Genomic DNA, 27,992 nt, shown 5'->3' on the forward strand with positions numbered 1-27,992 from the left:
TGCACCTGAGGTAGGATGCCTGGAGCGTGGCCAATACTGGGGATGGGGGCAGTCATCCCCTACAGAGTTTCCACAGTCAGTGGTTTGTTGAACGGCTGACTGGGAATCCTTTCCCTCCCTCTGCATGGAGGCAGGGAAAGAAGCTCTCTGTCAGCGATGCAACGGGTGCCCTTGCCAAGGGTGAGGAGGTGCCTTGGCAGCCCCGCCAGACCCTGCCTTCCGAGGGACAGTTGTCCCCCCTTGCTCCATCATCCCCACCCCCGGTATTTGATCCATTAACTACTCAGGTTGTGGAAATCCATTACATTTGGCATCCACAGTTTTGTACACAATGCTTGATGTGGGTTTTGATACTGACATTTTGGGGCAATCGGAAGTTCAGTTCCATAAGGGGAAATGGTCCTGAGCCCTCGAAGTTTCAAAAAAATACAAGCCTGCTCCACCTCTTTCCCCATTGCACGTGACTCTACAGGGGATCTGGAAACCGGCTTTAAGAAAATGTGTGTTTCACCCACACAATGCACACTAGTAACAGCAATTTAAAGACAGGTATTACTTGCAACATTGAGCCACCACTTACCTTTGGCCTCATCTTAATACGGAATATGGCTTGCCAGCTGGCTTCTCCTGCTTTCTCAAATTCATTAAGTATGACCTCTCCATTAAGTTGCCTTTGTATTAAGCTTTGAAGTTTTGGCTGTGTAATCACACACATATACGTGGTCCAATAGGCATTCTTCTAACAATGAACACATGTTTTACTGACCTGCTTCTTTTCCAGCTCATTAAACACAGCTGGGCTCCAATAAGATAGAAAAAAGCACAGAATAAAGAGCCTATAGAACTTTTAAATGTTTCTTTATACATTTATGGCAAAAAGATTCACTTCCCATGCCATGCGATACTCTGCTGATCACTTTATCTATCACATTAGGTTTCCTGAGCTAACATATTCAAGTGGAAAGAAGAAGGTAGAGAACCTAACCATCTGATCTGTAATCAGGACTGTTCTTCGCTTTCCAGACGGTGCAGCAGCTCTTACTCCCCCGCTCCATATTCTGAATCCACCCCCCCACCCCCGCCCAATGGTAGGAACTGGGGCATGATGCTGAAAGTCTGGCATATGGGAGTAGAGAAGACTTTGGTACTATTTCTCAGTGGAAGACTTCCTAATCCATTTTCCTGATAATGCTACATTGCCTAGAAGTATGTTTCCTCCAACAGGATACCCAGAATCTTTAGGTTGGAGAGTGTCTACTGTTTATATAGTTCATGGGCTCTTGTTCAAAAGCCAAGAGCTCACTCTAGGCTGTATTGTTTCAGTTTGAAACAAGTTTGTTTTCAAGTTTGAAAACATGAAGACAAAACTCTGCTAAGGCAGGGGTTCTCAAACTTGGCACGTCAGAAGTTGTTGGGCTACAGGTGGCTCTCATTATCTGCGGTTTCAGCACTTGCAGTTTCGCATATCTTCAGACAATATATATGAATACAACGAATATTTATATACCGCTTTTCAACAAAAGTTCCCAAAGCAGATTTACATAGATATAAATTAGTAAGTAAAATGAATCAAATAAATACATAAATAAAACAGAATATAGCCGACCTCGTTATCCACAGTGCGCGGCTTCGCATATCCGTGGTTTTTGGCAGTGCAATTCTGCCTTTAAATGGTCATACTCTTGCTGCACGTGCTCATGGGTTGTGAGAGGAGTTTGGAGGAGGGCAGTAGAGTGCTTTGGTCTGCATGTTTAGATCTTTTTGTGTTTCTAACGAGGGCCACCTGTACAATGGCCAAGGCCATTATGGCTGGGGGTGATGGGATTTGTAGTCCAACAACATCTAGGACGCCAAATTTGAGAACCTCTTCCTGAAGGACTGGAAAACACAGGGGTATGTAAATAGAACAAAAGAAAGTAAAAATGCACTACACTTTTCAATTCTCATGATTTAAAAGTCAACAGCAACAACCTATTTCAGAACAATGGATTCTGAATAATACTGCAGAAGCAAGTGCAACAAAACATTTAGCTAACAGGCTTGATACGTATGAAATTGGCATTTAAGTAGAAGCAATATGCAAATTAGCCTAACCCTTAGACAAATTCGTGGAGGACAGGTCTATCAATGGCTACTAGTCTAATGGCTGTGGGCCTCCTCCAGCCTCAGAGGCAAGATGCCTCTCAATACCAGTTGCGGGGGAGCAAAAGCAGGAGAGAGGGCATGCACATACCTCTTGACTATAGGTTTCCCAGAGGCATTTGGTGGGCCACTGTGTGAAACAGAATGCTGGACTAGATGTGCCTTGGGCCTGATCCAGCTGGGCTGTTCTTATGTTATGTAATCCTCTTGGTATCTCCTCAATGTGAGAGGAGTTCTCAATTTTCAGTATCGAACAACCTGCTCACTCTTCTTCTCGGAAAGGGATCTGGCTATTGACAACTATGCCTTGGTAACCTCCATTTATTAGTAATGGATGGGGTCACACTTCCCCAGAAGGAACAGTTACGCAGTCTAGGGGTGCTTCTGGATCCAAGCCTCTTCCTGGTCTCCCAGGTTGAGGTGGTGGCCAGAAGTGCCTTCTATCAGCTTCGGCTGATACGCCAGCTGTGTCCGTTTCTTGAGATGAACGACCTCTAAACACTGGTACATCTGCTGGTAACTTCCAGACTGGATTACTGCAATGTGCCCTATGTGGGGCTGCCCTTGTATGTAGTCCGGAAACTACAGTTGGTCCAGAATGCGACAGCCAGGTTGGTCTCTGGGTCATCTTGGATAGACCATATCACTCCTGTATTGAAGGAGCTACACTTGCTGCCGATATGTTTCCAGGCAAAATAAAAGGTGTTGGTTATAACCTATAAAGCCCGAAACAGTTTGGGCCCTGGGTATTTAAGAGAACGTCTTCTTCATCATGAACCCCACCGTCCACTGAGATCATCTGGAGAGGTCCGTCTGCATTTGCCACCAGCTCGTCCGGTGGCCACTCAGGGATGGGCCTTCTCCATTGCTGCCCTGAGGCTTTGGAATGCACTCCCTAGTGAAATAAGAGCCTCCCCATCTCTAACAGCTTTTAAAAAGTCTTTAAAGACACATCTGTTCACCCAGGCTTTTAATTAATATTGTTTTAATGGTTTTAATGCTGTTCTAAAATATTGTTTAAAAATTTTTAAATTGTTGTAATGTTCTAAACTTTTTGTTTTTGTTTTATCTAATGTTTTACTTTCTGTTTTTATTTTGTTGTAAACCACCCAACAACAAAAAAGAGTCGTAGGTTTTGAGCGGTATAAAAATATGTTAAACAAACAAACAAATATCATCTTTATTACTGAAAGGTGCTCTACACAGCACTAAAACTGAAAACAGTCTGAAAGCTGCAACTGGTACAGGATTCTGTAGCTCATCTTTAGACAGGAACTGGAGGCAGGGAACAGATAATGGCAATTTTATTCAGGGGTATTGGTTGCTTATTTGCTCCCAAGGCCAACTGAAGGTGTTGGCACTTACCTTTAAAGCACTACTGTACATGGGTGGGAGCTGGCATACTCAGATGTCTTCTCCTATCAGTTCCTTCCCATAGCCCTGCTCTGTGTTCCAAATTTTGCCCAGATAAAGGGCCTGTTCAGATGAATAGTGGTGTGCAGAACCCCTACACATGATAAAGACAAGGCTGCAGCACGCCCCAACATTATCACGTACAGGGGCTACTGTCCAAAACCTGCTAAGGTGAGGCTTTCACTATTATGGCACTCACAGGATGCAATTCTCTACCAAGGGGACGGTCACCTGGCTACCTCTTCCATAGCATTCTGCTGGCAGCTGAAAATCTGTTTCAAATGGCTTCTATAATTGCTGGCAGTTGAGGCTACAGAGATCACTGGGCACTTTGTTTAGCTGCTCATATTGGTCTAATTATTTGTTTTTATTATGGCTATTTTTATTGTTTTACTGCTGATTTTACTGTTGATTCTATTCAATTGTCTTGGCTGCTTAGCATTGTATCTTGTAAATCTTCATAGCCAGTCATTTTTAGTGTTGGGGGTGGGCTGTACTATTGTTGCCATGTACCAAATGTACCATATTTGTGCTGCTACTGTTTATTGATTTTGTTTTTATGTGAATTTTAGTATTCTGATAAAACATGACTTGTGTTAGGTTTAACAATGTACCTCACACCTCAAGGATCTCTGGGCAGAGAGGTGACTCATAAATGTTTAGACAGATCTCAGTGATAGCACAAAGACAAATTCCTCTGAAGTGACACTAACAGAGAATCCTAAGGATTGAAAGCTCAAGGTTATGCTCCTCAAACCACTTCAGAATGGGTTCATTGAGATCAGCTGGCCACCCAAACAACAGGTTTCTGGGATCTAGGCAATGAACTGATCTAGCCAATCCAGCACTAAAATCAATAGGAGTTTTGGCAGACTTCAATTGGTGGCTGATTGCACCCAAACCCTTTGTTGATTCTACGCTGCAAACAATACAGCATTCCCTGGTACATCTAAAAATATTATCATAAATAATTAAAAATGAGCTGTTTTTTTTTTTTTTAACTAGCAAAGTACATTTTGTGACTAAGTATTTTGGTTTTTATTGTGTGTGCCTACTTGCTATTTTTTTTTATTTTCATAATCCACAAAGGGTTTCCCCAGCCATTAGGGTGAATTATTTATTCCCTGCATATCTGCTCCAAGTTCTAAAGTGCATTGTGAAATGTATATAAAACTCTGATAGATGATTAAACCAAACAAAGCACTAGACAGGCCTGCACCCATTAAATGTGTAATATCTGAGAAACAAGTTCCCAGGATATCTTCCTAACAATAATTTGGATTTATTGCATGACCATGTGAGACTTGTGTAAAACTAATCCCCATCACTCTCTCTCTCCCTCTCTGAAAAATTAATCTTACTTTCATGTATCTTGAAACTGTCCTGTATTGCAATAAAAACAAAAAAACAGAGGACAAGAAGGCAATCAGATAGTAAGCAGGTAGATCCAGAAAGATCTTGAGCAGGGCAACTAGCCACTCACAGGCTAGTAACAGTAAAAAATTCTGGCCATTGGTTCACTCATAAGGTAAACATATGAGGAGTTATGGAGATAAGTCCTCTCCAAGAGGGAGTGCGGGAGGAGTGTCAAGCAGCATCCCTTCCCCTCCTCTCCTGCTGACTGGCTGACTAGTGTCAAGGTTCAGCCCATCCTTTCCTCAGCCTCAGTAACATGAAGGAGAAGGGGAGAGTGGCCCATCTTCACTTCCTGTCCCAGGCCCCACTCCAATCTTGCTCCACTCAGCCTGCCATGCTTGAGCCCATGTGTACTATATCTTGGAAGCCATTATTGCCTTCTCATCTGTGATGGGGTTTGGCTGTGATGCAAAACATACTTCTGGCCCTCAGACCATGTATAGAAATTATAATGCTGATCCAAAATCCCCATCTTCCATTCCCCACACCACTCTCAGGCAGCAATAATAGGAGCCAATTTCAGCTATTTTTCAGAGAGAAGAGGCCTACAGAGGCCAGTTTGTTGAGGTCCACTGAAGTGTGGAACAGGCCCTGCAGAGGAGCAAGTAGATGATACCACACAATCTTTTGTATAGCCTAGTTACAAGGAACGGATCAGAAATCACGAAGGATAAAACCCTTGCCTTGGCAAAGTTCTTTTTATCTATCATATAGTAATCTAACTGCCTACTTACTTTGCATAGGAATGGTAACAGCTGCGCATTCCATAATGCCAATCAATTTACCCAGAATTTAACAGAAGCCAGAACTGTGAAAGGAAGGTGTGAGCTGGGCTTGTGGGATCTTTATTTTTGGAATTAGCTTTTGGGAAGGCTAAAATCTGCATCATAAACAAAAATGAAGAAAAAAAGAATCATATGGCTCATTCAAGAAGGCTGGTAGTAATTCATTATGGCTGTGTAGGGACAAAATAATAGGATCCAATTGGATAGCAATACAATGCAAGTGATTATCAAATCGTCCAATAATTGTACCAACCAGGATCAAATTGTTCAGTGTATCAGTATCAGGGTCGATGCACTACCCGATAGAATATCATGGCCCATAGAAAATCAGAAATAATCAATATGTCTATAAAAATATCATTGTAAGTCAGAATAGGATGGAATTTCTAGGTGTGATAGAGATCTTTCTTAGAATACATGGTGGGCCCTTCTTAGGGCATGATCCCCCTCCCCCTCCCCGCCCCCGATTTCATGCAGGAGTGCTACTGCTTCTGAGAAGCAGGCAATGCCTGAAGCAGAATTGATTTGAAGCAGGAATGTCAATCATATAACTGTTCTCTTCCATCCACCCAGCATTTCCCATATATGGTGCATCATCAGATGCAACAGCAAGCAAGTTTTGTGATACAAGCAACAGAGAAAAGCAGCATGAAAACATCCCATCTGATCATCAGATGGATGAAGTTCAATACAGCCCATCACGATACACAAAATATCAAATAGTGCTGATATTAGCAACTTTGCATCAAAACTGATATGATGAAAATGTTGTCAATAGAGATTGTATTGAATTGGATCCAATTGTTGTTCTGATTCAATGCACAGCCCTATAATAGATATACTTCATTCTAGCACATAAAAAGCTAAGGTTATCTTTGCCTCTTCTGTATAACAGGCTGATTCCTTGGTAACAATCCTGTTTGAAATATGACATAATTGGAACTGTTGTTGCAAATGTATTTTAGCCACTGTGTTATTTTTATGTAAGTTAATAGTCCATGCCACATCAATAAATCATACTTTTTTGAACACCTAATGGACTGCTATGCTTAAGATGCCAGAAGCATTTCAAAAACCACAAGATTATTATCCAGCTCTTTCCTCCGAGAGAAACAAGATAGGTTAGATTTTTTTGCTCTTTCTTTTAGACTAAAAAAAAAAAAAAAGACACCCCTTGGAAAACTGAAATGATAAATTCACATAGGAAGCCCTTTGTTAGCATCCAACCATTCTAAGCAAGCAACATGTTATATGTGCCATAATGATAAGGCTGCATAATACTGGTTTATCCATGGTGGCTAACCTGAATTACTAATGAAAGGGTTTTCAATTAGGGCTTTTTATGAAAGAATGGATTAGTTATAAAAGTGAGATTTCCCACAAATGAAGATCCTGAAATGTTCTCAATGCACATATCATATAATGTCATTTTTTCCACTCTGGTATTATACTGACATGATTTAATTCGTTTTGCCATCTGTCTTAAACAAATGGGAATGCTATTTCCCAAGAGATAGCCGCTTCATGATTTCACCTCCACTAAGAATCCTGCAAGTGATGCTTTATTACAGCTGAACATGAAACTTGGTATTCTGTGGTCTGTGACAAGGCTCAAATTTACCATCAGCAATAAATAATTCAGAGGGACTTCCATTCTATGCAGGAAAGATTCTGCAATATGTTTTTGCAGCAAAAACACTCTTTTAGATAGGAGATTTACCTGCAAATGGCATACTGTTCAATTAAAATAAAAAAGCCTTTGGACAAATCTGTCATTAGTCACCAAAATGGTCATCCAGTTTCTCATAACATGAAATAAACATTTAGTTCTTAAATGTAAGTAAACATTAAAAGTTTTTTAAAAACCTGTTCTACTACTGGTGAAAAGTCTCATTTGCAGGTTCTGTGAATTATATGCCTACTTTTTTCAAGGCTTTCTACCAAATGACCCTGCTTATTTTCTTGGACCTCTCAGTGACTTGGTGGCTGCTATGGTCTTCTTCCACAATGCCCCAGATATTGTATCGGTCCATGGCATTGTAGGAGAAAAAACATGGTGGCGACCAGAAGCAACTGCTGTAAGAAGCTATGATGCTACTTTACAGTTTAAAAATAGTTGAAAGAAAAGGGGTGTGGGGGGGGATCCCTCTGCTGCAAGGTATGCTCTCCCCTCCCCTTAATCATAAAAATGAAAGGGGCCCTTATGACGTTTAGCTCATTTGAGCTCCATTGGCATTTGTTTCATGACACATGAAAATGGGACCAGACAGGGATGGAGGAATGGGTTGACACATAGCAGAGCTGTAGTCCCTCGGAGCTGTGTTTTGGGACTACAGCTCCCATAATCCTCAGCCACAGTGACCAACAGGATGATGGGAGTTGTAGTCCAACATCTGCAGGAGGGCTGAAGTTGTGCAGTTTCCACGGTACCACAGCCTAATGCCAACCAAGCCATAGGATTCCAGCACCAGCCTGGTACAATCACTCTTGTGTGGTTTTCTAAGTGGGATCAGTGCTGCATTGCCTTGCATCACTTTGCCCCAGGTTTTATATCCCACCTTTCTTCCATCATGGAACTCAAGGTGACAACAGGGTTCCCAGGAGTCACCCATCCAGGCACTGACCAGACTTATACCTGTTGGCTGTATCATCTACCCTCAGACCATGCTCTTGGACCTGAGTTAGCATGTGCCTCAAATTCTTTCTGAGCAACAGCAGTGAAAGATACAAGGTATATCCGAGGAAACTAGGCAATCCCCAAAAGCAAATGTTTGGCAGCAGATACTTGCATTCACACCAGTACCAACAGATTTCACATGATCCCCTGCTAACTGAACAAAGAGGCACCTTTTAAAAGTGGTGATTCTCTATATTTAGCAGGGGGAGAGCAACTGGCCCTATCCATCCCCAGCACAGCATCCCTCCAGTAGCTGTTGCTGGTATCTGTCTTATGTTTCTTTTTTAGACTGTGAGCCCTCTGGGGTCAGGGAGCCATCTTATTTATATGTAAACTGCTTTGGGAACTTTTGTTGCAAAGCGGTATATACATATTTGTCATCATCGTCAGTCTAAATGTTTTAAAAGATATACAAACTAGGGTAGATCTCCCATCTGAAAATACATATAAATGGGACAGAGCTCCCACTGAAGGTAGGAGTCCTTCCCTATTCAAGTTTCCAAAGCAGTGTGTGAATTCTTGTGTTAGAGTAACACTGTAAATATCCACCAGACCTCTAAAATGTAAATCTTGACTCAGGACCCTTTGGCTTCCCAGTCTCAGGGTCAAACAACACATGACATTAAATACATGAACATGTATTTACAGGTTTAAGTGTACTCATGTGTAGCAGCTGTATGGAATCACAATATAGATTGGGACCACATCATGGACGTAGGAGGTTTTGTGGTTAAATTGCTGCAGGCTGTGTGTGTGTTTTGGCAGGAAACCAGCCTGGAAGTAAAGACAAGTATCCTCTACCGCCATGTTGCAGTCTCAATCCAAAATGGGATTGCAGCTTGGAGCACAACTATTACTCTTCTCTAAACTTAAGTAATTCCACGCTGATGCATTCAATACTAACTGCCCCTGCTAACTGGGCGAAGAGGCACCTTTTTAACATGGTGATTCTCTTTATTTAGCAGGGGGAGAGTAACTGGCCCTTTCCACCCACAGCACAGTACCTCCAGTGACTGTTGCTGGTGTCTATCTTACATTTATTTTAGATTGTGAGCCCTTTGGGGACAGGGATCAATCTTATTTATTTATTATTTCTCTATGTAAACCACTTTGGAAACTTTTGTTGAAAAGCGGTATATAAATATTTGTTGTTGTTGTTTAATGTCACATTTATTTTGGCCCTGGGAGAGAAGCACAGGCAAGACCTAGGGAGTTGTTGGGGTTCCCCTAGACAAGCGATCCCATCAGGCATGGAGGAAGAGCCCATCCCAGCCTGGATGCCTGATCCCAAGGATCGCTCCCCAACCCTCTCAGGAGAACTGTGGAAGAGTCCTGGGGCACTACAATCCTGCTGCGCCCACAGAGGGGCTTCTGTAGAGCACTGCCCTTGAGTCCCCAGGAGTGGGGATGCAATGCATCAGGGCAGACCTTCAGCTCCAAAGATGGAGTGCCCACCCAAGATGGAATGATCACCTTCCTCCTGATGGGCCTACTCAGGAAGAGAAAGGCTGGCCATGCTGCCTCCTCAGGAATAGGGCTGAACTGAGGAATCAGGAAGGGGTGGGGTTACTGCTGACTACGAAAGTCCTCAGTTGACACCAGCCCTCTGCTGGTCCAACAGCTCCACTCAGAGGCGTAGCTATAGGGGGGCAGGGGGGCACGTGCCCCGGGCGCCATCGTTGCAGGTCACATGGGGGGCACTGCCATGACCCCCGCTGATCCAATTTTTTTATTTTTATTTTTAAAAAATTTTTAAATTCAAATTTCTGGCTCAGCCGCAGCCCCACGAGCGGTCCGGTCCCTTCCGCGGCCGCGGGCCCCCCCCCCCCCATTGCTTTGCTGGCCTGGATCAGGATGGCTTGGCGGCAGGCGCCTTTCTGGGTGAGAAAGCGTGCGCCTGCGTGCATCTCCGTCCTCCGTCCCAGCTTGGTAACTTCGCAGGCTGTGGCGCGGTTGCGACTCACGGAGCGGAGGAGAGCGCCGTCGCGTCGTTGCTGGGGCTGTACCAGGCAGGAGAGGACACGGACACCCGGCCGGCACAGGATTCAGCAGGCGGCGCGGGTGGACCTCGAGAGTCGCGCTCGGCTCGCGCGTATTAATTAAAGAAGCGCGGGCGGAACCTTTCTTCTTTGGCTCCACGCGGCAGTCGGGGACCGTTTGCGAGCGTACTGCTGGGCTTTCCTCGCTGGTAAAATGGCGGCGCCCATGATGACATGCTGCTTCGGGAAAGGTGAGGTTAGAGAGAACTGCTTCGGGGGATGCTGTTCAATGTATACTCAGCACGGCGCACGGGGCTTTTCTGTTCCCTCCGTCGTATCCCCATCTAGTTCCTCCTCAAAATATGTAGGGCTGCAATCTGAAGCACGCGCGCTTTCCTTGTTGAGAGTAAGCTCCATTAGAGTCAGGGTTGGGATTGAGGTGTTTATTCTTGGGAATTGAGAGGGGGAATTGGGGGCTGCATCGTGGAGGAAGGAAGGGAGTGTGTGCAAAACTGATATTAAGGGGTGCACCACCCTTTTTTGCCTCTGGAACTCTCTTTCCCTTTCCTCGCAAAAAATTAGAATTGATTATTAATCTTGTTCCTGCTTCATTCTTGCTTAATTCTCTTTGAAACAGGCTCCTCATGTTTGTCTTTAACTGATATTAATTTGTTCTATAAATGTTCCCAGAGCACAAAAGGAAACAATTTCCACCTAAGTATTTTACACAAGGGCTTGTAGACCGCTTCCAGGCTTTTATCTAATCTATTATGTAAACTGCTTTGGAAACATTTGTTGAACAGTGGAATATCAATATTTGTTGTTGTTTATCAACTGAAGCTTTTATCTTGTGTATATGTATGTTGGGCTGCTGTCAAAAGGCCCACTAATAGCCCAAGTAAAAAGCTGGCAAACCTCAGCAAAATATACTGGTTAATAAGTGGTTATCAGAGTGTCAACTCCTGTTTGATGGGGTTGGATGAGTGTGTGGTAATGTGTTGTGTAGAAATAGTCAAAATAAATCACTTTCATAAGTGTTTTAAATATATATAATAGGTTTTCTTTTTAAATATGTGTTGGAACTTTTTATGTCACATTTCCCCCTGCATGTCTGAATGATAGAAAAATACAGTTCATATAAACCCAGACTAAGAATTTTCCTTCCAGTGCATTTGGTGGCTTAAAAAAATTGTACTACACAAGCAATTAAGTTGAAGGAAACAATTTATAAAGATTTATTCACTGAAAAGGAATATGCATTTACAGATTATGTCCAAATAAGATGCAGCCTCAGTGCTTCAGAAGGCCAGAGGACTTCATAAACATGTTGGATAATTAGAGTGAGTTAGGGGAACTGCTGGCTGGCTGTAAGCATGCACAGGATTCTTAAACAAAATTCCAGTCTGACTGGAGCTTGCTGCAAAAAATGGACATACTACGTAAATACCATCCCCATTTTGCTGATGGGGAAGATGGGAAGAGTAGGAGCTTCTGCCATTGAATCTTTTGGTGGTGGCAGTAGCTTTCCCCATCCTTCCCATTGGTAGATGGGCTTCCTCCCAGAGGCCCTTGCCTTTGGAAAGAAGCCCATTTGTGGATGGGAAGAGCAGGAGAAGAAAGAAGCAGGATGAGTATCTTAGCTAAGGGACTCATGCCACTGCTGTTTGCCTGGTACTCCCATCTGCTCCCTGAAAAGACCACAGCTGGTAAATCGATTGTGACTTTTATTCTGGATGGCCCATATCTCCCATCTCACTAAGACAGGATGCTGCTGTGTAACTGTCACCACTCAAGATCTATCAACTGAGAACTTAAAATTGCTTCTTGCTCACACATGAGTAAGAAAAGGATTTAACATCAAAGAAAAGAATGAAAGACAAGAATGGATGTTCTAGTGCTCAGTGAAACAACGTGTTGACTCTGTAAGCCTAGAGTTATTTCCTTAACCTTAGAAATGGTCCTGCATAACCAGAGGCCTATGGACCAAACAGTTTGTCTTGTTTCAGCCTCCCATATTTATAGGTAGCTAAGTGGAGTTTGATCATTCTGGCCAGTGAACACTGACAGTGACCTCGGAATTCTGGCCCAGTTCTCACTGGGGTTGGTGAACGTGTGTTTGAACTGGATGGCTTCAGACTACAAATGAAGAGTTGTATGACAGAATGGCCATGCATACAAAAAGTGAACAGAGAACAATTTTTTATGAGGTGGCTAATAAGTTGTTTGTTTTCTGAAACATGTGTGTCAGTCAGATGTATGCTGGGGGGGCGGCGGCGGGGGGCGCAATTTCAGTGCTTGCCCCGGGCGCCGTTTTCCCTAGTTACGCCTCTGTCTCCACTAGAGAGTTTTTGAGCCTAGCTGCCTCGTCTGACTCAGGTATGGACACTCAGGCATGGAGAAAATATTGCAGCATGATGTTACTTCTCTAAGATAAATTTTACATGTTTTTGTATCAAGTTTATAAAACATATCTGTTTCCATTATGCATATAGAAGAAAAATGCTTCTAAAACTTTTAAGCCTTCAGTTCAAGCATTGGCAGTGAGCATCTGAACAGCAAGATGCCATTTCCTGCAGCATGTTAGCATTGTTCATTTGTCAGAAGTACAGTTTTCCAAATGGTTTAACTATGCATGAGATTCATTTTCAGTACATGTCTTGGCTAAATATCTGGTTACCATGACAAGCATTTCTCCTGACATGTCAGTTGAATGCTAGAATATAATTTATTCTGTTTTCAAGACACACTGAAATAAGCTTTAATTTCCTTCCTGTTTCTAATTATCCAAAGTGGTTGTTAATTTACCCACACAAAAGAAGACAATGATTAGCCTAGCATGAACGCAATTTTCTTTCAATCATTTTCTTCCTCCTCTTAAGTTAACTGACACACCTTTTCTATAAAGCATGTAATGTCTGGTTTTAAATTAAGAATTAAGCTTTGCAATTGTGGGAACTTGCCCCAAGGTTTTTGGTAAAGCTTCTGTACCAGAATAACAATTTGCTATGAAGTCAACAACTTACTTGCTGGGGTTTTTTTTAACATTTTCAGTGATGCACTCTATGGTCACAATCCTTTAAAACCTTTCATGAGCATATATAGTGGAAGTTTTAAACTCTCCACTGGGAGCTTAAAATACAAATCACAAGGTGGTATAGTAGAGAAGTTGTTAGAAAAATTAAAAGTAAAGTTGTGCCATCGAGTTGGTGTCGACTCCTGGCGACCACAGAGCATGTAGTTGTCTTTGGTAGAATACAGGAGGGGTTTACCATTGCTTCCTCCCGCACAGTACGAGATGATGCCCTTCAGCATCTTCCTATATCACTGCTGCCCGATATAGGTGTTTCCCATAGTCAGCAGAGATTCAAACTAGAAACCTCTTGCTCCCTAGGCAAGTTACTTCCCTGCTGAAAAATACCCCATCCATATACAGGCAGCTTCCTACAGGTTTCTTTGGATTAAGACTTATACTGAAGACAGCATGCTTATCAGGAAAAGACATAGCAGCATATATCTGGGAGAAGTTTTTGGAAAACTTGAAATGCATTAAATAGCTTAATTCTAAGCTTAGAGTTTATTTTCAAGGAAGTTTATTAATGCCACCATAATGTGAGAAGTCTCCTTTTTGTGAATGCATGTTTAATAATGGATTTTACTATTTGGGCTGAATCCCAATTGGGATTCCAAAGGGTCCAATTTCAGTTCCCAAATTATTGCAGTCTATTCAGTAGAATTGCAGCAATTGCTCTCTGCTAACTCATGCATCATTTACTCAAAGAAAAAGTTATGCAGCAACTCTGTAATCCATTTAAGTTTGTAATTATGACTCCTGACTCCTCTCAACCAGAATACTGAAATTCAGAATTATTGTCAACAACACTGAAAATGTTCAAGGGAAAAAACCCTCAAGTTATTTAAATCTTCAGTATGTTTTAAGAAACAGCTATTATTTTGTTCTGCATTTCCCAAGAGGTACCAAGAAACCAATAAAGATTTTAAATATTTTGCTAAACTTTGCTAGTCTAGCATAACATCTGTAAACCCTGCCTCATCTAGTATGAAAGTCTTTATTTCATTTCAACTTTAGCTGGGTGACTGACTTTGGTTCCACAGGCAAAGTCTTTGGCCTTTGCTTCAGAATGTCATCTGTCTCCCCATAGAGAAGCACTTTTACTCAAATCCATGGCCATGATCTAAATGCCATGCAAGGGTTTCCAAATCTGTTCTGTCATGGGAAATGCTAGAGGCACACACAGGGCCCCATTCAGACATAAAGTCAAACCAGAGTTAAATGTGCCAGAGGTTTGTCTGTGATCATCCAAAGCATGAAGCTGCGGTTTTGCCAGCCAACCACAGCTCCATTTTTGCTCCCAAACCTGAATTTGAACCTTCAGTTTGTAGTGAGTTTCGCTGCTGAAACCTGATGTTAAAAGGCAGCATTGTGTTGTCCGAATTCTGCCACCTCTCTAACCTGGGTTTTGTGCACAAGCTCCTCCCACTACAATAGAGAAGCTGGCTCAGAGCAGTCCCATAAATGTGTCAGTTCTAGGGTGGCTGCGTTTCTCACTGGCCACATCTCGGAGCTGATGCCCCGCTCTCTGCTGTCTCCTTGATCCTCCTATTGCTACTTGGCAACAGGGGTGCTGTGTCCTTGCAGTTCCTGCATTTAAAGGGAAGTAATGGCATTGGGGAAAGGACGCTTTATACAAAAGGAGAATAGACATACGTGCAAGGAGCCCTTTCACCTAAGCCTGATCTAACACCCGATCTAGCCCCATTCCTTGGGTTCTCAAATGTTATGAATGGAGTGTAGTTTCTTTGATCTTAATGTACACAAAGGTGGGGGAGGGAAGGCAAACACTGCCGAAAAGGCACAATTGTGCTGAGCATGCCCCCTCTAATATGGAGGCCAATGGTGGCAGTTTCATTAGCATGCTGATGCCTTGCCCACAGTTTGGCGACGCGAGCGGATGAGAGCTTGCTGGGGTGCAGCCTGGGTGGACTAGGAAGAGGGAGGGGTTCCTCTGCCCAGAAGAAGCTGGAGGTTGCCAAACCACTGTTAGTCAACCGTCTGTGGCAAGATTCCCTGCTTCACAGATTAACCATCGCTTTGTCTACCCAAGGTTTCATGCTACGTCCAAACAGGGCTAGAGTGTTCACAGTATGCAGACAGAACATAGCTGAGGCGAGGAGAAAATGGGCCCACCTCTGGCAGTCAGAACTTGGCATGCACAGCTAGGGCACTGATCAGCAACTAGTTTTGCTGGAGGACAGCTTTGAGAAAGGAATTAGGTGAACCAGAGTCAGGAAGCCTCCAAGTGCCTTGCCAGCAACTTCCACTGCTGCTTCTGCTCCCAGAAGAGGCCCTTCCATGAGGCAAAGTGAGACGATCACCTTTGCAGCAGATTCTTGAGGCACCAGAGAGGAGGCAAGATGCCCCCCTGTCCCTTTCTTTATAAAACCAAGGAAAACAGGGGAAGGAAAGTGCACACAACAATGGGATGGGAATTTGGTGCTGTGCCTCAGGTGCACATGGGTCTTGAGTTGCCACTGCACCCTCCTCTTTTACCTTGGCATTTGCAGGCTGAGCATTACCTCTAAAAATCCTTCAAGCTATTGATCCCTCATAGGATTCTCCCTTGGCCATGGGGCTCCTGAGTTCAATTTTATCTCAGCAGCCATAAAAGCTAAAAACTTGTTTGAGCTAGTAAAGTAAGCTTCGGGATTCTTACATCTACTCATGGAACAGACACATCTTTAACTATACTTCCTGCTTTTGTTGCCAAGTCGGCGAACCTAATTAAATTATGACTTACGATTGTGACAAGCATCTGTGCTGCTTGTGCATGAGGAGGATGAGGAGTGATGGCAGAGTCTTGTGGATTTTGAGGGATCACCTGGGAATACTTGTTGAAAAGCAACATCCATGTTGAGGGTGACCTGATTTTCACTAGTCCTTGATAAATCTGAATTTGGCAGGTTTACTCTGTGTCCACTGTCCTGGTAAACGACCGTTGAATTTGATCTGTTGAGATGGTTTAATGACATCTGTACAACGGCTTCATTTATGAAGATTGAATTTCCACCACAAAAACTGTCCGATTGATTGAGTCCCATGATCTGTACACAAGAAAACAGAAGGAAATATAAAATATACTGCCGTCATGAATCTCTGTCTTCTGTTTTGGTGTCATTAACTTGCTCCTGACAACAGTGAAAATCAAAATGAAAGCTGATTTAATTCATCTGTTGCCTAAAGAGGAATGAAGACCAATGTAGCAAATTTTATATAATACAACAAACCTTTAACATACATCTTCATTCAGGACTCAAGACTGGGGCAGTTACCCTTGTGCAGTATCCCGCTTGACACGACTGAGTGAGGAACTAATGCCACTGTTCTCAGTAGTGACCGGTGTGGACGCCGCTGGGGTGTGTGTCAAGAGGCACCTTTAAGCAAAAATTAGTAGGAGCTGATCTCCGCTCCAGCTGCTCCAAGCAGCAGTGCGACTCAGCACACTCTGCAGCGGAGGATCAGTTCCGCCACTCACCTGGCTTCCACGGAGCCGACCCCCCTGCCAGTGGCCAGGTGAATGGCACTGCCAATCCCCCACCACAGGGAGTGCTGGGCAGGCACGCTGCAGGTGCAGCCAAAGCGGAGGTAAGAAGCTACTAATTTATGCTTAAAGGTGTCTCTTGCCACCCCGCTGGCAGCATCCACACCGGCCGCTACTGACTTTTCTGTTGTTACTAGAAATCTATGAGGGTCCTCTAGGCCTTGCTGTTGAGTGAGATAACAGATGTCTTATTGCTCCTTATTAATTGATTGATTGATTGATTGATTAAATGTATATACCACCTGACTCCAAAGGCTCTAGGCGGTTCACAAAAATAAACGCAGTTAAAACAGAATAAAACCAACTATTAAACAGCAATTAAAAAATTTAAAACATTCAAAAATTACAGCAATTAAAATTTAAAACATTCAGAGATTACTAAAAGCTTGGCTAAAAAAAGTGTGTCTTAAGGGTTGTTTTGAAGGCTAGTAAAGATGTTATGCCTCAAATGTCTATAGGGAGTGAATTCCACAGCCCAGGAGCAACTATAGAGAAGGCCCGCTCCCGGGTCACTGCCAGACGAGCTGGCGGTAAACTGAGATGGACCTCTCTTGATTATCTTAACGTGGTGGAGATCATGCAGAAAAAGGCGCTCCTCTAGGTAACCCGGTCCTAAGCCATTTAGGGCTTTAAAGGTAATTACCAGCTCTTTGTATTTTGCCTGGGAACCTATTGGCAGCCAATGCAGTTGCTTTAAAACAGGCATAATATGGTCTCTCTGAGAAACCCCGGAGAAGAATCTAGCCGCTGCATTTTGAATCAACTGAAATTTCCGGACTACATACAAAGACAGCCCCACGTAGAGTGCATTGCTCTAATGGGACAAACCTAGAGGTTACCAGAGAGTGCACCACAGTTCTGAGATCATTATCTTCAAGGAACAGACATAGCTGTTGTATCAACCGAAGTTGATAGAAAGAGCTCCTGGCCATAGCCTCAGCCTGAGAAACCAGAGTGAGGCCTGGGTCCAGAAGCACTCGCAAGCGACGTACCTCGTCCTTCGGGGGAAATGCAACCCCATCCAGAACAGAAAGATCTATGACATCCCATGAAGTATGACCCCTTACCATGAGTATCTCCATCTTGCTTGGATTCAGCTTCGATTTATTACCCCTCATCCAGTCCATTACTGCCTGTAGGTGGGCATTTAGTGGAGCTATGCCATTTCCTGATGATGAGGTCATGGAAAAATAGATTTGGGTGTCATCAGCATATTGATAACACCTTGCTCCAAATCTCCTGATGATCTTACCCAGCGGTTTCATGTAGATGTTAAAAAGCATCAAACATAGGATGGAGCCCTGAGGGACACCATACAATAGCTCTCATTTCACAGAGCAACTATCTTTGAGCGACACCATTTGGAATGCTACCTAAGAGATAGAAATGGAACCAGTGCAAAGCAGTGCCACCTATTCCCAAATCCCCCAAGCAATCCAGAAGGTCGATAGTACTGAAAGCTGCAGAAAGGTCCAAAAGAACCAACAGAACATAGGAACACAGGAAATTCCCTAAGGGGAATATCTTACAGTGCTCACATGTAGTCTCCCATTCATATGCAACCAGGGCAGACCCTGCTTAGCTAAGGGGACAAATCATGCTTGCTATCATAAGACCAGCTCTCCTTGGTTAAGAGTCACACTCCCACTGTCCATTCCTGGTAGAGATCATCCATCAGGCCGACTGTCTCTACCCCACAGCCCGCTCTAAAGCCAGTTTGAAATGGATCTAGATAATCAGTATCATCCAAAACTGCCTGGAGTTCATCAGCTACCACCCTCTCAATTACCTTGCCCACCCAAGGGAGGTTGGAGACTGGCCTATAATTATCCATCACTGAGGGCTCTAGAGCAGTCTTCTTAAGCAAAGGTCTCACAATTGCTTCCTCCAAACATGGAGGCATCCTGCTCTCCCTCAGTGAGGCATTTATGATGTCAACTAGGCCATCTCTAACAACCTCCCTGCTGGATGTTATAATCCACGTTGGACATGGATCCAAAGGACAAGTGGTAGGCCGAACACCTCCAAGAAGTTTGTCCACATCCTCAGGAGTCACAAATTGAAACTGATCCATTCTAATTGAACAAGAGGAGATATTAGACACCTCTGCAGTTTACCCCACCATAACCATGTCCACGCTGGCTCGAATGCGAGATATTTTATCCACAAAAAAGTTGTTAGAAGCGTCACAACAGGATAAAGAAAAATCCAGATCTATGTTCAGAGAAGATTTGCAGATGCAATACGTGCAGAATAGAATCGCTTCTTCACTGCATTTATTGCCACAGAATAAGCCTTCAAATGGGATTTGTGCAGTGTCTTATCGGATTCAAGTCGAGTCTTCCTCCACTTACACTCTAGTCTTCTCCCTTGCCGCTTCAGCCCCCGTAGCTGTTCAGTATACCATGGGGCTAGTTTCGAAGCAGAGTGGAGAAGGCGCTTAGGGGTGATAGTGTCTACTGCCCTGGTAAGCTCCCTATTCTAGGTTTCTACCAGGGCATCAAGAGAATCACCGGCAGAACCAACCCCCAAACCCTCCAAGGCCTCTTGGAATCCTATAGGATCCAGCAGCCTTCTTGGGCGGACCTTCCTAATAGGTCCTGCACCCCTGAAGACGTGGGTTGTGGCCACAAAACCAACCTTAACCATATGATGGTCCGTCCATGACAATGGAGACACTCTAGGAGTCTCCACCCACAGAACACCACCCTGATCTGAGCAAAAGACCACATCGAGGGTGTTACCAGCAGTGTAGTCCAGAAGAGATAGCGTTGTGAGCCAGGAAGTCTCTGGTTCATATGGCACCTCAACATAAACTCACATAAAGGCACACTTCCATCTCCCAGCATCAACACCACAGCTGTAACGTGGTCATCATATTGGTCTTTCTCACAGGGTTATGATGAGACAATATATGTGAGACCATTAAGAAAAACACCATAGACACCAGGCAGTTTTACTCTAGAGGAAATATCGCATACCTGATGGTTCCCTGATGAGTTCTCTGTGGGTCGACTGCTTGGGTGGCTGTGCTTCCAGTGGCGCAAGATCTTTTGCTGCAGCTTTATGGTTTCCCGCTCCTTCTCAACCATCCTTTGGCTCTCCCTGAGCCTTTCCAGGTTCTGCTGGTAGTCTTGCAGCTGGGTGTCCAGCTCTCCTCGGTTTTTGCAGAGCAGCTCCTCTTGGCTTAGGCACTCCTTCTCTTTCTCCAGCAACCAGCTCTCTCTCGTCTCGTGTTCTTGTTGCCGCTGCTCACACTCGCGGTGCCATCGCTGCTGCTCCTGCTGAAACTGGTGCTGAAGTTTGTGTATGTTTGCAAGTTCCTCCTTCTGCTTACCGTTCCGGTGTTTTTCTTGCTCAAGGAGGGAGGTGCTACGAGAACTAGGACTCCAGCTGGATCTTTCTTGTTCCTGTAGAAGCAGCTTATGGATCTCCATGTGACTATCCTGGATGGCTAAGGCTGCCTTTTTAGGGAAACAAAACATAGCGTCCGTTTCTATCAGCTGGACATAACAGAAACTGAGGTGACCAACTTGAGGCTCTCCAGCAGTTGTTGGACTATGAATCCCATCAGCCCCAGCTACAATCATTTGCAGCTGGGGATGATGGGAACTGTATTCCAAAAGCTGGAGAACCTTAGGATGGCCACCCTAGATATAAACATTAGAGCTTAACAGCTTTATTTTTAAAAATCTATTTATCATACAAGCTCACAATTACATAACAGTCAAATCAACACTGATGATCTCATTATGTATTTATCTTACCATTCTTCAATTCATATTAGTGTATTACAGCACCTCTGTGGCCAGTGTCAGAGTTTCCACCTCAGTGGGCCACCATCATTCTTTACAGATCCCAACTTGTGCACAGGTGACATGAGAAACATAACAAGCTTCCTTATACCAAGCTAGAGAGCTCAGTGTTGTCTACGCTCCCTGGCAGTGGCTTCTCCAATCTCTTCCAGCCCTACCTGGAGATGCCATCGATTGAACCTAGGACCTTCTGCATGCACTGAGTTACAGCCCTATCCCCACTGAGCTATGGCCCCAACGTACATTATGAATATATTCAATCAATAAATTCAATGAATGAATGAATGAAGCGGCCTTACATTAAGTCAGCGTCCATCTAGCTCCGGGCTCAGCTTCAGCCCTCCGGATGTTCTTGGACCTGCAGCTCCCAGCATCCCCAGCCACAGTGGCCAAGCATCAGAGATGATGAGAGTTGTAGGCCAATATCTGCAGGAGGGCCGAAGCTGAGCAGCCCTGATCTAGCTTAATGCTGTTACCTCTGATAGCAGTGCTTCTCAAAGGTGTCTGGGGGAAGCCTTTCTCATCCTGCTATCTGCAAACGTTTAAGCTGGAAATGCTAGAGAAGTGAACCTAGGGCCCTCCGCATGCAAAGCATGTATTCTACCACTGAGTCCACCTCTCCAAAGGCATCCTGAGGCTCACAAGGAGATAAGCAACCACTAGGCACATGCCCCATGTTCTCCAAAGGCCCCTGGTACTGCACACTCTCAACTGTGCTGTGGGTGGTGCCCACACAGGCCATCATATCTATATCCAGGACTCAAATCTGGGAACTCGTGCATATAGAACCTGTGTTCTTCATATACTATGTGTGGCAGAATGCCTATCTTCATCTTTGGTCCATCTCTCTGCCTCTCTCTGGAAGTGCTTCAAAAGTAACCAGCTTCTTTTTACACAGTGGTTGACATGACATGACATGCAGTATACCATGAGTAGTTCTGCTGTGAACATCTAAAACAGGGCTGCTCAACTTCGGCCCTCCTGCAGATGTTGGCCTACAGCTTAGCGAGGGAGAGTAACTGGCCCTATCCACCCCCAGCACAGTACTTCCAGTGACTGTTGCTGGTGTCTATCTTATGTTTCGTTTTAGAATGTGAGCCCTTTGGGGACAGGGAGCCATCTTATTTATTTGTTGTTTCTCTTTGTAAACCGCCCTGAGTTATTTTTGGAAGGGCGGTATAGAAATCAATAATAATAATAATAATAATAATAATAATAATAATTATTATTATTATTATTATTATTATTATTATTATTATTATTATACAGCTCTCATATTCCCTGGCTATTGGGTATTGGGCATTGTGGCTAGGAATTATGGGAGTTGTAATCCAAAAACAGATGGTGGGTCCATAGCTGAGCAGGCCTGATATGAAACAATGCTGGCACTGTTGTGCAAGAGTGCTCTTGAGCAAAATTAAATTGCACAAAACATAAAAATTGCAGCATGGCGCTTGCTATGCTATGGCCATTATTTCCAATCACTATGATGTTGCATAAGCATTGCACAATTTTACGTATTAAATCCAGAATGCTCTTGTGCAACAACACCAGCATTATTTTAGACGTCCACAGCAGCGGGCAGTACGGAACTGCCCACAGCACACTGGGCAGCATGTAAGCCAATGCCTGTGTTTGCAATCCATAGGCAAATGCGGGGAAACCCACCCTAGATCACTTTAAGGCACATAATCATAAATGGTCTCAAATGAAATATTTGACAAAGTAAATGAAATGCTTTTGTTTTAATGTTATTAGGGTGCTTTCAGACATCACTTCCAAAAGTAATAAAAGCACCAAACCATAGGCAAGGGGAGAAGTGGAATGGTAATGGGAGACTCATCAATAGGTGGCTCAGGCACAGGCTTTTTGCCCTGTGTGCAACAGTGAGTGTAGGGCCAGGGCACAGCTATGTACCTGCACTTAATGGTCCCTACACATAAGGGCTGGATCAGGTCAAAAGTTCCCAAGAACAGACCACCAAGAAAAGATTACTGCACAAAGTTCAGTTGCTTGATTGCAATTTTGAAGCGGGGGAAGTGACGTGAGTTATCTTGAACAGCCAATTAAAAAAATAAAGTATACACAGTCATTTATCACCTGTACACTGTACAAGAGGCGGGTTAGGTTCTGGATAGTCTGTACGATCTAGAGGAGGGGAGAAAGAAAGGTGTGGTTTTTCAAGTTACAAAATATAGAAAATTTAATGCAGAAAGCAAACAGATTTTGCGGTTGAACCAACTCACCTCAGTTTGTGCAGAAGCAGCGAAAGATGTGCTTCTTTCCTACAAATATATAATTGTGTCAGTTGTTTTGTAGAACTAGGCTGCCACCTTCTGGTGAATCTATTACATTATCTCAAACATTTGCAGTTTACGAATCTAGCATCATTTTGCTTGATTTTTTTTCTTTTTAAATCATCTGGACACACATGCACCTTTTGAAAATCAAGCACTAGTTCTAATCGTATTTTTCAATTTCATAAGCTTTCATGGTATGCTACAAAAATATATAATACACTTTTGATACAAAATAAACAGCCCTGTGATTTTCCTGTTCATTTTAAATCCAAATTTTGCACTCAGAATGCATTGTATTATTATGATTTCATAAATGGTTTGTTGTTACTTTGTGTCATTTATTTTGCTTTCAAGTAGTTAGGCTCTTCTTTTAAAATGCTCAGAGGATAAAATTAGTGAGGACAAGAGAAGGGACAGAGAGTAATAACAGTGGAGAAAGGACTATGTATATCAAGTTGTGCTTGTGCAGCATTCGTATACATGTGCAGTGCACAGATGACTTTGAAAAAAAGCCTATCAAGTATCATACCTCATCCATCATCAAGTCATCTTCAGCTACGTTGTTTGCATCGTGGGCATCTGAATCATAAGGATCCTTGTCTCCCTTTAATTCTGTAACTAAAGTCACCAGGAAAGGATATGAATCAGATTTACAAGATCAAGCATATACTATACTTAACCACCTCTTAACTCTATGACAGGAGGACCGCACAACTTCAGTCATCCAGCTGTTTTTTTATTACAACTTCCACAATAACCAATAATCAGGGATTATGGAAACTGTGGTTCCACATCTGCAGGAGGGCCAAAGTTGAGCAGCCCTGCTCTTTAATATTATAAACAACCAGCTAAATTTCATATAAATTATTGCTGGCTTTTCTTATCTCCCTCTGTTCTTTCTTCTTTTCTCTCCTTTCTGCCACTATGTGAATCCCTATTCTTACCCCTCTTTCCAGAATTCCTCCCCATCCCAGTTATGATCTGTTTTTTTCAACTTTCTACTTGTTTATCTGGTAAAAATACAATATTACTTAGAAAACAAAATCACATATAGGCAAGCATTTCAGGGTTGAGAAAATTCCCTATAATTAAAAATGATGTGTCCATGTAATTCTTTGCTAAAGACGCAGCATCTGTATAAGTTAAGCAAACTGTGCATAGTTTGTTCTGCATAATTTTACTTCTGCTTTTCATGGTGATGGCATAGGACAATGTAAGTTATTGAAGCATCATGGATTGTGTGGGAGAGACATACTTGTGTATGACTAAACGCAGTCCTCTAGCCCACCATATCTCGAGTTTATATGCCAAATCACGCATGAATTGGCCCATTCTGTAAAACTGTAACAGGCATTATCGTACCTGCTATTTAAAAATAAATGGTAACAGAAGGTATGAACAGAATTTGTTGTTCAAATTTTTAAGATGTGGCCTTAAGGTATGTAAACTGAGTAATGTCTCTCAAAACAGATGGAATGTCAAACACTACACATCAGCTGGTTGAGTCAAATATAATGTGGAATGACAAAGTACTGTAAAGGCAATATAAATTTGCCACAGACTTATGATAAAGCCCTGAAAAGCTAAAATTAAAAATTGTTTAAAAGATGACATTAATAATTAAATATAGCATACAGACAATTAAAAGTGTTTAGCCTTACTAACAGTCATTGAAAGATTCACAGACTTCGACGGCACTAAGATTTTCAGTCAAGTTTGATTCCCCAGTATTCTCTTTTGTTGACTGGCTTGCGTCATTCGTCTGCAATAATGTCACGGCCATGTGGAGACTTTCCGCTGCAAAGAGATTGAGAATTCAGGTATTCAGTTCATAATTTAGGATGTGCTCCTAATCCTGCCAAGTTAACCATTTTCCTTATGATATGGTGAAAAGGCAAAGGTATGAATGAAGATATGAATCATTTTAAAGCATCTGTATGCTTTCATGTAGCAGGTTCCAAGTTCCCTCCCTGGCATCTCCAAGATAGGGCTGAGAGAGATTCCTGCCTGAAACCTTGGAGAAGCCACTGCCAGTCTGGGTAGACAATACTGAGCTAGATGGACCAATGGTCTGACTCAGTATATGGCAGCTTCCTATGTTCTTATGTTCCCTCATCTTTATTCTGTGAACATTCTAATGAGCATCTTATAAGCATTCGCTTATTAATGGGCAATTCTGCAAGTTTGATGCAGAAATACAATGATGAGGTAGTTTTAGCAAGTTAATTGACCCCCTCCATGAAAACTATGACCGTTGTTTGTGGGGGGAAATTGAAATCTTTTCAAGTAACAAAATGAACTAAATGTCCCTTTGCAACTAGTTGTCCCATGTCAGTGTTATTGTTTATATTAGGCTCAGATCCTTTTGCCATTATGATTAGATATCAGAAAAAGATTAAAGGGTTGAAAATTAAGAGAGAAGAATTAAAGATAATTATTAAGCTGAAAATATAGCAATAACATTGTCAGAGCCAAAAAGCATGATATTTTCGCACTGACATTCTTTGATATTGTGCTGTCTAGCTTCTTTGGTATTTTTGTTTTCATTTGGCTTTGTTTAGCTATATTATTTATTTGAGGAAAAACAGCAATAAATATGTTTAAATAAACTCTTCTTTGAAAAAGCAAATACAATTTTCTGACACCAGTCACTTTCCAGGCTAAATTCAAACTACTAGTTCTAGCTTGTGGGCTGAGTCTGAGTTACCAAAGCTGAGAAGCATCTTCTCCCGTATATACCTCCTCAGATTTTGAAAATCAGGTTGCTCACCTGTAAGTGATCTGGAAGTGAGACGCTGTAGTCATAAGAGTAGGTTCTGTGCCTCTGCGGGACCATTCAGGCAGAACTGACTAGCTTCTCAAAGAGCTTAGACTTGCCTCCTGCGCATGGCGCACTTGCTCAGTTTGCATGGGCTAGCATTCTCTCCTCAACTCTGAAGGACTGACATTTGGATGCAATCATCGCATGGAAACAGACCACAGTACAACAAGGTAAGTCACCTGAAGTATTCTTGTAAGCCTACCTTTTCTCACTTTGCATACTGCAGTGGGGCCAGCGGGAGGGTCTTATGACTGCAACGGATCACTTCCAGATCAATAGTTACAGGTGAGCAAACTGTTCATCTGAATCGTAATCCATAGTACTCATAAGAGTGGGTGACTAACAAGCTGTCAGCCTAGAGGCGGGTGTAGTATGCTAAGGTAAGACCCTTTTCAGCACACTCCTACCAAAATTGGCTTGAGCTACAGAACGAAGGTCCAACGCGTAATGCTTGACAAAGGTATGCTCAGAAGACCAGGTTGCTGCAGTGCAGATGTCTCTGAGCTTGATTGCTACCAAATGGGCAGCAGAAGTAGCTTAAGCCCTTGTATAATGAGCCTGTATGGTCTCTTGGGGCTCTACTTTCTGGTACAGGAGAATGAGTTCCATAATCCAGTGGGTTAACCTTTGTCTGGAAATTTGGCTACCTTTCACCTTGCTTTTGTAGCCAACAAACAGGCACTTTGTCTTCCTATAGGGCCTCGTCAACTGCAAGTAGAAGAGGAATGCACGTCTCACATCCAAGGAATGTAGCGAATGTTCCTGAGCCATTGTGGGATTTCGGAAGATGACGATGTCACTGTTTATATGAAAGTCAATAACCACTTGTCCTCATGAAATGTATTACAGGGAACATCAGTGTGAAGGGCATTTAGTTCGCTGACCTGCCGAGCTGATGTTATGGCCAACAGAAAGGCCGTCTTTGCAAGTTTTGGAGGGGCCGTTGCCATGGGCTCAGAGGGAGACTCCATTAGAGCAGACAGGACAAGGGACAAGCTACATTGCTCAGTAGGTTGTCAGATAGGCAGGCAGAGGTTGTTCAGGCCTTTGAGGAATCTTTTGGAGTCTGGATGTGAGAAAACTGTCATTCCATCCCATCTGGGATGACAAGGAGAAATGGCTGCCAGATTAACTTTAATGGAGACGGCCAGTTTCTGCTGCTTAAGGCTCATGAATTACAGCAGGACTTGGCGAGATGTTGCAGAGTGAGGTAGAAAACCTTGCTGCTGTGCATACAGCCTGAATCGTTTCCACTTGCTATTGTAATTGATGCAAATCAATTTCTTCCTATTGTTGAGGAGGATGTCATTCAAAACCTTATCCTCCAGGCAGTCAACTTTAGGGTTTTCATGTCAGGATGACAGAGTCTTCCATCCTCCTGTAGCAGAAGGTTCTCGTGTTGAGGCAGACGCCTGTGGCGTCCCTCTGACAGTCTGATTGCTTGTTGAAACCATGACTGTCAGGGCCACCAGGGAGTAATCAATATACAATCTGCAGACTCCTGCAGAATTTTCACCAGGACTCTGTTCAACAGAGAGTAAGGAGGAAAGATGTATAGAAACTTCTGACCCCAGTTGAATTGGCATACCCCCTCAAGTTGTGGCCGACACCAGCCCTCAAGCAATATTGGGGGCACTTCTTGTTCACAGACGTTGTGAACAGATCAGTTTCTGGAGTCCCCCAGGCCCTGAACAGAGGTCAAAGATATGTCAGGTGGATCTCCCATTCGTGTTGTTGCAGAAGAATTTGTGACCTGCTGAGATGATCCGCTAGGGTATTTTCCACACCTTTGAGGTGGATAGCGGTTAGGGTCATTCATTGAGCTATGGCCCAGTTCCCAATTTGAAGATGTAGCATGCAAAGGGAGCGAGAAACTGTCCCTCCCCGGCAGTTTAGATAAGCTGTTGCCGTAGCATTGTCATGAGAGGAGAGCTGGTCTTGTGGTAGCAAGCATGATTTGTCCCTTTAGCTAAGCAGGGTCTGCCCTGGTTGCATATGAAAGGGAGACTAGAAGTGTGAACACTGTC

General features: G+C 43.2%; 1 protein-coding gene across 5 annotated transcripts in view; it reads right to left on the bottom strand.

The window, feature by feature from the left end:
• The window catches only part of ARHGEF28 (Rho guanine nucleotide exchange factor 28), a 246,277-nt gene that overhangs the window by 20,925 nt on the left and 197,360 nt on the right, over positions 1 to 27,992 (bottom strand). For all 5 annotated transcript variants that reach the window (XM_053291271.1, XM_053291270.1, XM_053291268.1 and 2 more), the window contains 6 exons: positions 24,810 to 24,941; positions 23,674 to 23,762; positions 23,091 to 23,129; positions 22,945 to 22,992; positions 20,011 to 20,493; positions 16,229 to 16,532 (listed from right to left, as the gene is read on the bottom strand). In XM_053291271.1, the coding sequence (XP_053147246.1) occupies positions 16,229 to 16,532; positions 20,011 to 20,493; positions 22,945 to 22,992; positions 23,091 to 23,129; positions 23,674 to 23,762; positions 24,810 to 24,941 (1,095 nt within the window). The remainder of the gene's footprint in view (positions 1 to 16,228; positions 16,533 to 20,010; positions 20,494 to 22,944; positions 22,993 to 23,090; positions 23,130 to 23,673; positions 23,763 to 24,809; positions 24,942 to 27,992) is intronic.

The sequence above is a fragment of the Hemicordylus capensis genome, chromosome 2 (assembly GCF_027244095.1).
Source record: "Hemicordylus capensis ecotype Gifberg chromosome 2, rHemCap1.1.pri, whole genome shotgun sequence".
NCBI classification, from domain to species: domain Eukaryota; kingdom Metazoa; phylum Chordata; class Lepidosauria; order Squamata; family Cordylidae; genus Hemicordylus; species Hemicordylus capensis.